At 44.8% G+C, this 16,185-nt stretch overlaps 1 protein-coding gene across 4 annotated transcripts in view; it reads right to left on the bottom strand.

The window, feature by feature from the left end:
* Nucleotides 1-15,715, bottom strand: part of DHX36 (DEAH-box helicase 36) — a 41,718-nt gene extending 26,003 nt beyond the window's left edge. The window contains exons 1-5 of one of the 4 annotated variants that reach the window (XR_012160759.1): nt 15,421-15,715; nt 7,816-7,937; nt 5,124-5,316; nt 2,040-2,078; nt 460-630 (exon numbers count right to left, since the gene is read on the bottom strand). Coding sequence is in view for 3 of the 4 variants with exons in the window: in XM_073359633.1 (XP_073215734.1) it covers nt 460-630; nt 2,040-2,078; nt 5,124-5,316; nt 7,816-7,937; nt 15,421-15,615 (720 nt within the window). In the remaining variant the exon portion in view is untranslated. Of the gene's footprint in view, nt 1-459; nt 631-2,039; nt 2,079-5,123; nt 5,317-7,815; nt 7,938-11,536; nt 12,208-15,420 lie in introns of those variants that run through there. The other 3 variants (XM_073359633.1, XM_073359634.1, XM_073359635.1) reach the window with 3 other exon arrangements.
* Nucleotides 15,716-16,185: the final 470 nt, after the last annotated feature.

Genomic DNA, 16,185 nt, shown 5'->3' with positions numbered 1-16,185 from the left:
TTTACCCTTAACTATGCCCATATTAGGTAAGAGTGCTGAGCAGGATACCCAATTAATAAGATCCACAAAGGTCTATAGGTAAGTTCTGGGTGAACTTCCACTACCCTTGCAGGTTGCACAGACCTGCCGAAGAGTTCAGCTTCAATGCTGCTTCCTTCAGAAGAGCAACACTGAACTCCAATCCTGCACATACGTACTTGATAGATGCTTCAACATGACTCAAATACATTAATTATGGGTGCAACTATTCGCAGAATTGGGAATTTAAAATTGTAAACTCTTTGAGGGAATGACACATCCTATATGCTTGTACAGTGCATTGCAAAACGAGGCCTGGTTCTGATTAGGAACTTTGGGCAGTACTGCAATACAAGTAGTAAATAATTTGTCCACAATTTCTCTATTGCAAAAGGAAATTAATATTCAAAGAAACAATTAATTCTTCAGCACTGCACTTACTGAGATAGCACTGATCCTCCTAGGTTGGGTACATACAATCCTGCAAGCAGATCCTTTCCCTCTCTCTATACAGTCATCCAGAATGAACTGAGTAACTTGTGTCGTCTTTCCACAACCAGTCTCACCACTTATCACAGTCACCTGATTATTATTGATCATAGTTATCAGTTCCTATTTTAAAAGGAAAATATAATGTTATGTTGACAAATAGTCTTTTTAAACTGTATAATTCCCTATTCTTTTGAATTCAATTTAAAAGAACAAGCCACAGTACTTTAAAGGGACACATTTAGACACACATTTTATTAACAGTTTAGGGCCAGAGGTTCAAAGTGTGCCATTCACTTTAAATATATGACTAAGGCCATGCACAAATTACTTGTGTATACAGAATGAATACTATCATTTATGAAAATAGGGTTGCACAATGAACAGTCCAGAACTTTGGTTTATGAACAAACAGGGTTTGAGACCCCTTTGAAAATATAGCTAGCCCTAGATAATTGAAAATGAAAGCTTAACTTCTCACTTTTCCTGTTTGTTTGGCTTTTGTATTTCGTTCAGCTCAGTCACTGAAAAGAGACTGGTCTGTTTCTCGATAGTATTCAGCAGCACTTTCCATTTCACATATTTCAGTGTTTGTGCTGCAATCACAGCAAGGGAATGTTTAAAACCCCACAAAAAGGTTACTGGAATCGGAAGAGCAATGGAACTATTTGTTTCTTAGATTTTGTCCTTTTTTGAAAGAGACAACTAAAATCAGGGACCAAAATGGACCTGAAAGTGTCCATTTACAGTACAAGTTATACTGTCCATTAAAGGTCTAACAAACCTACAAAAGAAAGCACATGGAGTACTTTCACCTTGATATGTAACATACAAGTTATTTAACCTAAGATGAAAATAACCCCCTTTGGCTAAAATGGTCCATAATTCACTCATTGCACGTAGGTAGCATAAAACAGCATGCAGCCACAATTGTGTGATCTACAGACTAAAATGGAATAAAGACAAATTTTAATCAATGTTCAATCATAAGTCTCACATACATACCATGACCAGCAATAAAAATAGCCACACCTGGCAATTTTAGATATAATACAGTAAATAAAATGTTTATTAAAATTACAAGTAAGCACGGCAATTAGTCACCTTAGTTTCAAACAGCATGTAACATTTTAAAAGTTAAATCTGCAAAGTGAAGGATGAAAAAGCTATATAGTATTTTAAATATACTTGGTGCTCATTCCTGGTTTCCATGGAGACTGCTGCCTAGCTGTAAAACTGTATGGTTCAACAGAAGTAGAGTGAGCTTCCCTACATTGCACGTCAATGTACTCGAAATCTTTTCTGGAAAGAAATTAGCTGTAATTATGAAGCCTCACATGTTCTGATGTCTTCAGAAGGTGGTAAGATTCTTTACATTTCCTCTAAAAAATATTTCAAACCAGAGGCCTTCTGTTATAAATCTGGGTCCAGTAATCATATTTTTCGTCTGAATTACAAACCCTTATTTTTCTATATTTATAACAAAATAGCAGAGGTGCACTGGATTTCAAAGTAAAAATAAACACATTTACCCTTCTTATCCCATATGAAGGAAGTTTCTCTCGGAATCTCTGGGGAAAAAAAAAGTTATATTCATTTTTAAAATACACTTATGCTTTGGAGGTAAAAAATACAATCAGTTTTGTTTATGATCAACAAACGTTTAATCTGAAAAAAAGATAACTTACTTGTATAACAAGTTGTACATGCTTAGTCCTAGGTCCTACAAACACTTATGTGTATGCTTAACTCTAAGTTTGTATGTAGTCCCATTGAAGTCAGCGAGACTATTCGCATACTTAGGTATGTGTGTAAGCATTTGCAAGATTGTGGCCTTAGAGCAGGAGTGGGCAAACTACGGCCTGCGAGCTGTTTTAAGCTGGCCCACGAGCTCCTGCTGAGGAAAGGGTCTGGGTTTTGCCCCGCTCCAGCCAGGGCGCTGGGTCCGGGGCTGCACCACGCAGCTCAGCCCCACTCTGGCACTCCAGCATGTGGCTCAGGCCCACTCCAGCACTCCGGCCGGGGCGCTGGGTCAGGGTCAGGGTCTGCACCAAGCGGCTCCTGCCACAGCATGGCCCTGCTCCAGCTTCTACGTGCTCCAATGGCCCCCTCCAGCTCTCCAATGGGAGCTTCAGGGGCAGCGCCTGCAGACTGGGCAGTGTGCAGAGCCACCTGGCCATACCTCTGAGTAGGAGCCGGAGAAGGAACATGCCACTGCTTCTGGGAGCCGCTTGCGATAAGCGCTGCTCGGAACCTGCACCCCTGAACCTCTCCTCATGCCCAAACCCCCTGCCCTGATTCCCCTCCCGCTCTCCAAACCTCTCATCCCCAGCCCCACCCCAGAGCCCGGACCCCTAACCAGAGCCTTCACCCCTCCCGCACCCCAACCCCAGTTTTGTGAGCATTCATGGCCTACCTTACAATTTCTGTTTCAGTAAGGTGTTTGATACTGTGCCACCTGGGGAATTATTAGTTAAATTGGAAAAGATGGGGACCAATATGAACACTGAAAGGTGGATAAGGAATTGGTTAAAGGGGAGACTACAATGGGTCCTACTGAAAGGTGAACTGTCAGGCTGGAGGGAGGTTACCAGTGGAGTTCCTCAAGGATCAGTTTTGGGACCAATCTTATTTAATCTTTTTATTACTGACCTCGGCACAAAAAGTGGGAGTGCGTTAATAAAGTTTGCAGATGATACAAAGCTGGGAGGTACTGCCAATTTAGAGAAGGACCAGGATATCATACAGGAGGATCTGGATGACCTTGTAAACTGGAGTAATAGTAATAGGATGAAATTTAATAGTGAGAAGTGTAAGGTCATGCATTTAGGGATTAATAACAAGAATTTTAGTTATAAGCTGGGGACGCATCAATTAGAAGTAACAGACGAGGAGAAGGACCTTGGAGTATTGGTTGATCATAGGATGACTATGAGCCGCCAATGTAATATGGCTGTGAAAAAAGCTAATGCGGTCTTGGGATGCATCAGGAGAGGTATTTCCAGTAGGGATAAGGAGGTTTTAGTACCGTTATACAAGGCACTGGTGAGACCTCACCTGGAATACTGTGTGCAGTTTTGGTCTCCCATGTTTAAGAAGGATGAATTCAAACTGGAACAGGTACACAGAAGGGCTACTAGGATGATCCGAGGAATGGAAAACCTGCCTTATGAAAGGAGACTCAAGGAGCTTGGCTTATTTAGCCTAACCAAAAGAAGGTTGAGGGGAGATATGATTGCTCTCTATAAATATATCAGAGCGACAAATACCAGAGAGGGAGAGGAATTATTTAAGCTCAGTACCAGTGTGGACACAAGAACAAATGGATATAAACTGGCCACCAGGAAGTTTAGACTTGAAATTAGACAAAGGTTTCTAACCATCAGAGGAGTGACGTTTTGGAATAGCCTTCCAAGGGAAGCAGTGGGGGCAAAAGATCTATCTGGCTTTAAGATTAAACTTGATAAGTTTATGGAGGAGATGGTATGATAGGATAACATGATTTTGGTAATTAACTGATCTTTAAATATTCATGGTAAATAGGCCTAATGGCCTGTGATGGGATGTTAGATGGGGTGGGATCTGAGTTACCCAGGGAAGAATTTTCTGTAGTATCTGGCTGGAGAACCTTGCCCATATGCTCAGGGTTTAGCTGATCACCATATTTGGGGTCAGGAAAGAATTTTCCTCCAGGGCAGATTGGAAGAGGCCCTGGAGGTTTTCTGCCTTCCTCTGTAGCACTTGCTGGAGGATTCTCTGTATTTGAAGTCTTTAAACCACGATTTGAGGACTTCAATAGCTCAGACATAGGTGAGTTTTTCAGGAGTGGGTGGGTGAGATTCTGTGGCCTGTGTTGTGCAGAAGGTCAGACTAGATGATCATAATGGTCCCTTCTGACCTTAGTATCTATGAATCTATATTCCCCGATGTGGCCCTCAGGCCAAAAAGTTTGCCCACCTGCCTGAGAGTCATATTATGACCTTCTGGATTCGGCCAGAAAGGAATAATTGAAATTAGCTGATATGAGTCCATCCTCCTACATAAGATCTTGAAGGCAGATCAGCATCACCTTATGATAAACTGTGTCAAAAGCAACTGGTATGTCCACATCAACATTGTTGGTTCTTTCACCACCACCAGAGCAACCAGAATGATTTCCAGGCCAAAAACTGGTCTAAAGGTGGATTACTGGTATTATGGATGAATTATCTAATTCATTCACTTAAAAATAAATCATATCATGCTGTCCACTGCCTTGCACTTAGATTTTAGCATTTTAGGATGAAATTCATATGAAAAATATTATACAAAATAAATGTTTATGTTCAGAAGTAGTCACAGGAGTGTTAATATTTTCCAAATGTTATACTATTGGTAATTTCCATGTACAAGTGTTTATTGAAGTGGTGGACAGCTGATAAATTGCATAAAGGAACATTATGACAGTATCAAAAAAAGTATTTTCACGTAAGTGACACTAAACAGATTTTCATGATGACACTTTTCCATTAACAAGGGTATAAAAGGTAACTAGTTTTTGCTTATAAAAATAAAAAACTATTATAAATAAAAACATTAGCATAAGTTGTGGCTTCTAGTTAACCGTTATCTAGTACCTGCATTTCAATGTATCTAGGATCAAATTTCTTCTTTCTTAACTCTTCTCTAAATTTCTCATTCAAATCAATATCTGGCTCATTTTCTTGAAAGAGATATTCTGAATCTCGATCTACGAATGTTTTCTCCAAAATTGGTCTCTGCTTTACAGAAGTCTTCGCCAAGGTTGGTTTCTCTAGAGGTACCTCTGGACTATATCAGAAACAAAGATTTGATTATAATGCAATTTCCACATATCAACTCAGGCATAGCTTGAAAAAGTCCACTCAGCAGAGGTAAGTACAAAAGTTTCCCTGGTGAGCATGGGGACGTTATAAATGTCTGCAAAATTTAAGATACGTACAAATTTAAATTGTCCTAGAATATAATTTGGTAAAGTTGTTTTTACATATACCAATAGACATACAGTATTACCATAATTAAAATTATATATTTTTTCAAACAGTTTAACAAACTATTCCACTGCAGTGTTTGAAACCCAATCACTGCCATACAAGCCATCTGCAAGTGAAACTGACTAAACACAAATAAAGGCTTTGAGTTTCCCTATTCAAGCTGAGAGAAATGCAAAAGAGGTATAAGAGTATAGTGACAAGTAAATAGGATTTTTAAAGCTCTCAATTTTAATAATCTTTGGTATTAAAAATACTGCCAATTTGAGATATAGTCAATTTTTTGAAGTTAGTTAAAATTTATTTCAGGTACTATGCTTGCCAGCACTCTGACAATTTTTGTGGCTCTACATTTTTTTTATCCCCATTACAATGCAAAAGATCCATACGAGCTGTGGAAAACTAGATACAAATTGCTGTCAAATGCATAAAATTTATCACAGTAGCAAGTAAAAAAATTCAGATAGAAGAGTGACTGCTAAGTAGATGGTGTCTGTTTTATTACAATACAAGTAATAGACTTTTTGTTTACAACATAGGATTGTTACCTTGTGTCCCTTTAAGTCTGTATCTAAAATAGGTTTCTCCTACTTATGTAGCAGAGAATACCGACTGTAAACCAATGTAATGGTGTCTGAGTCTGCAGACAGAACTACTGCCTTAACTATTCTCATTGCCCCCTCTCATAATTGGATATGACTGGAAGAACAGGACCATAACTTTTTTCTTGTGGCAGAGTGAAATTAACAAGATTCTGGTGGTCTGTTTCATTACTGCTATTGAGAATCCTGTCTGTAGAAATGAAATTGTCAAGAAGTGTGCCTATTTCACTTCAGCTTGGAAAACATTAACTGAGGCTGAACCTATTCAAGAGGAGAACTCAAAAAATGGAGGCCTGGGAAGAACAGAGTAAGATAGTACTCTGGCATTTGGGGTGCAGAGACAATTTCAGAACCACACCCATTCCCCAACAATCTTTGGGGTGGGAAAGAGAGCACTCTTCCCTTCCAACAGCAAGGGGAGCCTCAACATTTATCACATACTTACTAGCCACAGTCTGATACTCAAGATTAACTTTGATGTTTTAAGAGTATGCCAGGCCAAAGGTATTTAGACACCTAACTCTCATTGATTTCAAAGGTAGTTTTGGCACCAAAACACACTTAAAAATCTGGCTTTAGGGACTTAATGCACTCTTAAAATATCCAAGCTGCAGTGTAAAGAGAGTCAGGAATTCTTATTACATCTAAACTGAGTAGGAATAAATACTACAGTGGCAAAGAAGAGTCTTCTCTACACTACAGCTTCTACAGTTGTTGCCACTAATGGTGAATTACAGCTATAAAGTTTGCTAGCATAAGACCAGAGAGAAACTGTATAAAAAAATGGAGTTCACAAGCATTCTTGGAAGTCCAGCATCCTGCCCTCTCCCTCCCAGCAGCTGGGTATGAAAAAGAGGTAAAAATCTGTGGAACTCGCTGGGTGAAGATACCCCCTCTTCCTCTACCTTCTACCCCCAATATTTCCTATTAGTATGGCCCTTTGATATTTTTTGCCCAAATTTTCCCACATTTTACAAGAACTATTATTCATTTTTTACTGATTTTCACCCAAATTCACAAGTACATGAAAATACCAGTTACTTTAAGAAAATCCAATCCATTACATTAGGTAGATGTGTTTATGTTATATTAAAATTAGTCCATGTGTAAATGCAAGACTAAGTAAGGCCATGTGGCGGAAGATACACACAGACACATAGGTGTGCATATGTGTACATCCTGTTGATATTCAGTTCATTAAATAAACCACAGCATTACACTGCTTTTACTTTCAATATTCTTATCTTTTCCACTATTTGTTGCTTCTTCCTGTCCCCCCAACACTAAACCAGATATTTATCCAGAAAACCGAAGTTAATTTTTTGCACCAATTTTCAACCATTTAATTTTTGTAACAAACACTTATAAATGCCCAGGTAAACAAAATAAAAACGAAAAATTAAGGTTCTCGCCTATTGGCTTATTTATGGTTAGTACATTTAGTCTTCTGTTGTGGGTAAAAATTTCAAACCCAGAACTCAAGCATAACCTAGAAAATTGTTTGAAAACAATTTTAATTCAAACTAATTATTTCCTTCATGTGTTACTACTTAAAAAAAAAAATCAGCATTTATAAAATTTTATTTAATCTAACCCACATGACGACACCACCTTTAACTTTAGCAGTTACTACCGAAATCTTTTGCCACCATTTTCTAAAAAAGAAACCCATAGCATAAGCGATTGATTTTTTTTACCCTTCTTCCTCACCGGACCACCATGACACAGATTCTTGTTCTTTTTCATTTCTAGTCTGGACAGTATTCAGCAACTGAACAATCTGTTCTTCCCTGCGTTCATCCATACGCACCACAGCTCTCTAATTTGAGGAAAGAAAAACAGCTTTTCCACCAGTGTTTAAGAGCATATAGTCATGTTCAAAATTTATTTGCAGGCTTGGTTTAACCACAAAAATGTTTTTCCATTTTCCTGCAATTGTAACAGTAGTATAATTTATGGGACTACAAAATTAAACTTGTTTATCCACAATGTAGGAGGTGAGTGGGTCTTTTCCATCATGCCCTACAAGACATTTTAGCAACCACACAGATTTTGACTTATCTATATACTTGCAGTCAGTCATGCACAAATTATTATTTGTAAGGAGGATTTTTTAAGTGGTATTCTTTGCATTACAGATGTAAGGAGAACCAAGTTTAAGAAACTGAGACATCACATTCTCACTCCTAGAATGCTAATCTTTTTAGTCACCTCGACATACCAAAACCCCCTACTTACAGTGAATCCTGTTAATAGCCACCAAGGAGACTTTTTTCTGACCATTTTAACAGGTTAAGACAAGCTTTGACGTATTTAGGACTTTTCGATGTTTAGCTATTAATTACAGAACCAAAATAATAAATTTTTCGTTGCTTTTTAAAAAGAATCTCTCTCTCTCTTCCTCTACATTCTGTGCCTCCTATCTTCTCTGCACCTGTGGAGGTGTACAGATACCACAGAGAAATGCTATTAGAAATACCTGTACTGTTGCATGCAATACTTCCCATAGCGGAAAAAACACAACCCCTGAGAATCCTCACTTTTCCCACTACAGCTCTTAAGTCACTGCTAGAGAAGCAAAAAGTGATCCCCCTTTTCTGCAGGGGAGTTTTAAAAACAGGGATGAGGAATAGCACAAACATGAACAGCGTTCTCCCAGGCTACCTGCTTTTAACCATTTAGCTTTTCAGACACAGGGGTACTTCCTTTACCATTTTCTGGAGCTTGCTTGCTCTGGAAAGGATAGCTGAAAGAGGGATAAGACACAGCGTGAAGCCTAGGCAACTCTCTGACACCACATTCTACAGGGCATTCTGATCCCACTGAGGGGTACCAAAAGAAACTGCACCATCTGCTCAAGAAACTCCCTGAAGCAGCACAGGAACAAATCTACACAGATACACCCCTAGAATACCCCTGTTCAGGGTTCTGCCACCCAAGATCCATAAACCTGGGAATCCTGGACTCCTCATCATCTCAGGCACTTGCATCCTGACTGCACAATTGTCTGGCTATGTGGACTCTCTCCTCAGGCCCTATGCTACAGCACTCCCAGCTATCTTCAAGACACCACTGACTTCCTGAGGAAATTACAATCTATTGGTGATCTTCCAGAAACACCTGATTAGGTGAAATGTAGACTTTTACATCCACAGCCTACACTATAGATATAGAAGCTCTCTACACCAACATTCCACACAGAGATGGACAACAAGCCGTCAGGAACAGTATCCCTGATAACGTCACGGCAGACCTGGTGGGTGAGCTTTGTGACTTTGTCCTCACTCACAACTATTTCAGATTTGGGGACGATTTATACCTTCAAGTCAGCGGCACTGCAATGGGTACCCTCATGGCCCCACAGTATATCAACATTTTTATGGCTGACTTAGAGCAACGCTTCTTTAGCTCTTGTCCCCTAGCGCCCCTATTCTATTTGCACTACATTGATGACATCTTCATCATCTGGACCCATGGGAGGGAGGCCCTTGAGGAATTCCACCAGGACCTCAACAATTTCCATCCCACCATCAACCTCAGCCTGGACCAGTCCACACAAGAGATGCACTTCCTGAACACTACTGTGCAAATAAGTGATGGTCACATAAACACCACTCTATACCAGAAACCTACTGACCGCTATACTTACCTATATGCCTCCAGCTTTCATCCAGACAACATCACATGATCCATTGTCTACAGCCAAGCCCTAAGAGACAACCGCATTTGCTCCAATCCCTCACACAAACACCTACAGGATATCTATCAAGCGTTCTTAAAACTACAATACCCACCTGGAAAAGTGAAGAAACAGATTGACAGAGCCAGAAGGGTACCCAGAAGTCACCTACTCCAGGACAGGCCCAACGAAGAAAGTAACAGAACGCTATTAACCATCACCTTCAGCCCCCAACTAAAACCTCTCCAGCACATCATCAAGGATCTACAATCTATCCTGAAGGATGATCCCTCACTCTCATAGACCTTGGGAGACAGGACAGGCCCTCAACCTGAAGCAAAACAGACAGACAGCAACTACACATCAGACAGCCCCTTAACCTGAAGCAAACTAACCAGCAACTACACATCACACAACAGAAACACTAACCCAGGAACCAATCCCTGCAACAAACTCCACATATCTATCCAAGGGACACCATCATAGGACCTAACCACATCAGCCACACCATCAGGGGCTCGTTCACCTGCACATCTACCAATGTGATATATGCCATCATGTACTAGCAATGCCCCTCTGCCACATACATTGACCAAACCGGACAGTCTCTACGCAAAAGAATAAAAGGACACAAATCAGACATCAAGAATTGTAACATTCAAAACCAGCAGGAGAGCACTTCAATCTCCCCAGATACTCAATAACAGACTTAAAAGTGGCCATTCTTCAGCAAAAAAACTTCAAAAACAGATTTCAATGAGAAACTGCAGAACTGGAATTAATTTGCAAACTTGACACCGTCAAATTAGGCTTGAATAAAGACTGGGAGCGACTAGGTCACTACAAAAAAATAAATTTTCCCTCTGTTGACACTCACACCTGCTCGTCAACTGCTGGGAATGGGCCACATATACCCTAATTGAATTGGCCTTGTTAGGACTGACCCCCCACTTGGTAAGGCAACTCCCATCTTTTCACGTGGTATATATTTATATCTGCCTACTGTATTTTCCACTCTATGCATCTGATGAAGGTTATAGCCCATGAAAGCTTATACCCAAATAAATTTGTTAATCTCTAAGGTGCCACAAGGACTCCTTGTTGTTTTTGCTGATACAGACTAAGGCCTTGGCTGCACTTGCGAGTTATAGCGCAATAAAGGAGCCCCGGGCACACTAGCTCCTACCCATTTACACTGGCAAGGCATGTAGAGCGCTCTGACTCTGGCTACAGCGCTGCTGGTACTCCACCTTGGCGAGTGGAATAACGTTTGCTGCGCCCCTGCTGGAGTGCCGCGGCGCCAGTGTGGACGTCCTGGTCCTATAGTGCGCTCTGATCAGCCTCCAGAAGTGTCCCACAATGCCTGTGCTAGCCACTCTGGTCATCACTTTGAACTCTACTGCCCTGCCCTCAGCTGACCAACCGTCAGACCCGCCCTTTAAATTCTCTGGGAATTTTGAAAAATCTCTTCTTGTTTGCTCAGCCGGGCATGGAGTGCGCTCAGCGAACCTTTCCAGGTGACCATGCCTCCACGCGCCAGGCGAGCCCCAGTATGGAGCAATGGCAAATTGCTAGATCTCATCAGTGTTTCAGGGGAGGAAGCTGTCCAGTCCCAGCTGCACTCCACCTGTAGGAATTACTATACCTTCAGGCAGATATCAAGGGACATGATGGAAAGGGGCAATGACCGGGATGCACTGCAGTGCAGGATTAAAGCGAAGGAGCTGCGGAATGCATACCACAAACCCCGCAAGGCAAACCGCTGCTCCAGTGCTGCCCCCGCGACCTGCCATTTCTACAAAGAGCTGGATGCAATACTTGGGGGCGACCCCACCTCCAGTCTGAGGACCACGATGGACACTTCAGAGCCCAGTGCAACAAGGCAGGAGGAGCAGCAGCAAAGCAGGAGCGAGGGTGCTGAGACGGAGGAAGATGCCCCGGAATCCCGAGATGCATGCAGCCAGGAGCTGTTCTCAAGCCAGGAGGAAGGTAGCCAGTCGCAGCGGCCGGTGCTTGGTAAAGGACAAACACTAGAGGAGGTTCCCGGTAAGCGGCTTTTATTTTGGGAAGGAAGTTATTTGTGCGGCTCTTGGGGCGAGGAGGGTTTGGGCTGCATGCATGTCTAGATGCGGAATAGGGCGATGACGTGCTCTCTCACATCGTAGTAATCGGCCTCAGTGATCTCTTCAAAGGCCTCATCCAGAAATTGAGCAATGTGCTTGCGCAGGTTTCTCGAGAGAGCCACTGTGGTCCTTGTCCCAGTCAGGCTAACTTGTTCGTGCCATGAGGGGCGGGGGAACCATTGCTGCATACAGGCAAGCTGCGTATGGGCCAGGGCGGAAGCCGCATTGCAGTAGAAGACCCTCCCTTGCTTCCCAGGTCACCTTCAGCAGTGAGCTATCTTCCAGGACGAACTCCTGTGGAAAATGTGGGGACGGTGTTCAGTAAAGGGGGCCCCTGCCGCGGTTGGCTCTCCTCAAGGCACAGAAACCCAGAGGAAAGTACAGCTGTGAAACAATCAGTCACGCTTGACCCTGTGCTTACTCACCATTTTGGGGCTCCTGTGGGTCATGTGCGCTCGCTTTGGGACGGGCAAATTATGCTATTGTGTAGACTGTGCTTGCCCTTAAGTACGGGGGAATCATTGCTCTGTCTGGTATGAACAATGCTGCCTTTGTTAAGTGTTGCATTTTGCCTTTATAGATGCAACCTTGAATCAAAAAGGGGCTACGTAGAAGCAAGGAAGACAAGTTGCATGAAGTAATTAAGCATTCAAGTAATGAAAATCAAAAAGTGCAGGAGAGTGAAAGGAGGGTCCGCCAGCAGAATGTGGATCACCGGCACCAAAGCACGGAGCGGCTGCTAAGCATCATGGAGCACCAAGCGGACTCGACACAGGCGCTCGTAGCAATGCAGGCAGAGCACTACCACCCCCCCACACCCCCTTTATCCCAAAATTCTTTCCTTTATGCACCTATGTCACCTCCAACCCACTTTCCCCAACATCCGGATTCTTACTGCCACCAACACCTGCCTCCAACACCTGTAGCTTCACCACCCAGCCCTGAAAACTATGACCCTTACCCACTGCGCTCAACCCCATCACCATGCAGTATAGCCATCCTGAAGTGCAGCACTCATTGCACAACACTCCAGACAGGACATACGCAAATCGGTGATTGTATCATTCCACACCCCCTTGCCCTTTTTGTTTCCCAAGCAGTTGTGTCTCTTTTCAATAAAATAATTTTCTTTTAAATAAATGGATTTTTTGGCTTTGAAAACATTCTTTATTACTGCATAAAGTAAAAGATACCTTAGCCCAGGAAAGAAACAGACACTGCAAGTCAGTATAGCAAACACAGATTCCTACTAACATTGGAACCACTGCACCTCACTCCCGTGCAGGGCATCAGACATTACTGGTGGCTTTCAGCTTCAAATTGCTCCCTCAAGGCATCCCTAATCCTTGCAGCCCCACACTGGGCCCCTCTAATAGCAATGCTCTCTGGCTGTTCAAATTCAGCCTCCAGGTGTTGAACCTCCGAGTTCCATACCCGAGCAAATCTTCCACCCTTCCTGTCACAAATGTTACGGAGGGTACACCATGCGGATATAACTGCAGGGATGCTGTCATCGGCCAGGTCCTGCTTCCCCTACAGAGGGCACCTTTAGATGGCCAAAAGCACACAGTCATTCTGCATCGGCTCAGCCTGTTGTTGAACCACTCCTTGCTGCTGTCAAGACTCCCTGCGTGGGGTTTCATGAGCCACGGGATTAAAGGGTAAGCGGGGTCTCCAAGGATCACAATGGGCTTTTTGAATTCCCTACGGTGATCTTCTGGTCTGGGAAAAAAGTCCTGGCTTGCAGCTTCCTGAACAGGCCAGTGTTCCGAAAGATGTGTGCATCATGCACCTTTCCGGGCCAGCCTGCGTTAATGTCAATGAAATGCCCACGGTGATCCACAAGCGCCTGGAGAACCATCGAGAAATACCCCTTCCGATTAACATACTTGGAGGCTACGTGAGCTGGTGCCAGAATTGGAATATGCGTCCCACCTATTGCCCCTCTACAATTACAGAAACCCATTTGTGCAAAGCCAGCCACAATGTCATGCACATTACCCAGAGTCATGGGTCTTCTGAGCAGGATGCAATTAATGGCCCTGTAAACTTGCATCAACACGATTCCAACGGTTGACTTCCCCGCTCCAAACTGGTTAGGAACCGATTGGTAGCTGTCTGGAGTTGCCAGCTTCTCCACCATCAGGGCAGCTCTCAGTCTTGTGTCCTTGTGCAGCAGGGTGGGGGTGAGCTTTTCTCATCCGAAAGTTCTGCAGCCACTGCTCGTCATCCCAGACTTGCATGACGATGTGATCCCACCACTCAGTGCTTGTTTCCCGAGCCCAAAAACGGCGTTTCAAGGTGGTGAGCATGTCCGTGAATGCCACAAGCAAACTCGCATCACATGCACTACTCGAGTTGATATCATCGTCTGAGCCCTCACTGTCACTTTGGATCATAAGGAATAACTCGACTGCCAAAGTGATGTGCTGGCGAGACTCATCAGCATAGTCCTCAGCAGTTCGGGCTCCATTCCCGCAGACCGAAAGGGAAGACAGAGTGCGCAGTACAAAAAACGTTGAAAGATGGTGCCAAATGTGGATGGAAGCACAAGGATTGCTGGGATGTGAACCGATGCATCACGGGGCGTTGGGAGAGGACCCAGAATGCCCTGAACTCCCCGCCCCCTTCCCACAAGCCACAGCACCAGAATGGGAAGAGGTGCTCTGTGGGATACCTGCCCATAATACACCGCTTCCAGTGCCGCTGCAAGTGCCAATGTGGCCATGCCAGTGCGCTTGCAGCTGTCAGTGTCAACAGACTGCAGCGCTTTCCCTACTGCGCTCTATGAACGCGGGTTTAACTCACAGTGCTCTACATCTGCAAATGTAGCCATGCCCTAACACAGCTACCCCTCTGAAACCTGTCAATACAGCATGTCATCTTTAAGCTGGGTTGTGTTCTCTACAGATTACTGTAGTAGGGCAGGTTGGGTGGGGTTCTTTTGTTTGTTGTTGTTTTTTGAGCAAAACCTTAAAAACTAACATCCTGTCTACTCTGCATGCCCAAACATTTCATAGCACTTGTCTTCAGAGCAAAGTTTTGTTTCTCACAATCTTGGCTAAAATTTGCATGCCTGACCACAGCCCAAGCGGCACAGCCTACTAGCGGTCTCCTGTCCTGCACCCTAGGTAGCTTTCTTTATGCACGTAGTCTGGTACCGGGGCGGATTTGACTGCAGTATTTATCCGGCTCCGTGGCTAAGACCATCATGCGCCCCTCCCCCCCCGGGGGGACAAATAAGTTGGGGGTGTGCACGTGCATGGAGAGAGCGACAGACCACACAACAGTAGCCGACCATGGGCCCAGGGTCCAGCGTAGCAGAACCCGGGCTTTGCACCCACCCGCTGCCAGGGAAACGTCCCAGGGCCGGGGGACCGTGCCAGGGGCTGGCGGCCCGTCCAGCGGGAGAAGAGGGGGAGCCGGGGGGGGGCAGCGGGGGCTGAGCCCCGGGCCCAGGAGGCGGACAAGAGGCGCCGGATACGCGCCGCGGCCGTTACCTGCTGCCTGTCAGGCTCTTTGCTTTTCTGGCCCTGCTTCCGCGCGTACCACAGCCCGATGTCGCGGCCCTTGAGGTGGCTGGGATGCCGGCCCCGGCCCCCGCGGCCTTCGGGTCCCCCCGCGGAGGAGGAGGAGGAAGGCCGGGGGCCCCCTCCTCCTCCGCGGCTCCAGTCCCTGCGGTGCTCGAAGCTCATCCTCCTCCGCTCAGGTCGCCGCACGGGGTAGGACGCAGGGAGCGGAGCACCCTCAAGAAGCCGGCGGCAGCGCCTGGCGGAACCGGAAGTCGACCGTCTCTCTCCCTTTCCTCACTTCCGTTCCACCTCCCAACGCCTCCGGGGGCGCTGGCGTGTCGCTGTGGCAGACATCAGCCCGTTCCCCGGCGCGCGGGCTGCTTGTCCAAACCTAGCGGGGAGCGCGGTGCGGGATGTGTTGGGAAATTCGGGGGGAGGGGAACGCTGTGCCAGCGTGTCGCAGTGGTTAGAGTGGCCGCCTGGTACCCTCGTAGACCGGGGTTCTAATCCCGGCCGCCCGCATGGGGGTGGGGGCTTTGCTCAATCACACTTTCCTTCCCTTCTCCGCGGTCCGTGAAGCGTCCTGGCTGTGCTTCGCTATGAGCTCACAGGGCCTTTTTCTAGGCTGGGTTGGTGCCTGTCTATGCAGTGAAGCGGGAGGCGTCAGCCCGTGACTCAGAACCTTTCTCCCTTTGAGAAGGAAAGCCTAGAATCCACCTCTGCCCACCCTGTTAACTCTGAAACCTACAGACA

The sequence above is a fragment of the Lepidochelys kempii genome, chromosome 9 (assembly GCF_965140265.1).
Source record: "Lepidochelys kempii isolate rLepKem1 chromosome 9, rLepKem1.hap2, whole genome shotgun sequence".
NCBI lineage: Eukaryota > Metazoa > Chordata > Testudines > Cheloniidae > Lepidochelys > Lepidochelys kempii.
The sequence above is the reverse complement of the archived record's forward strand: the minus strand, read 5'-3'. Positions and strand labels throughout refer to the sequence as shown.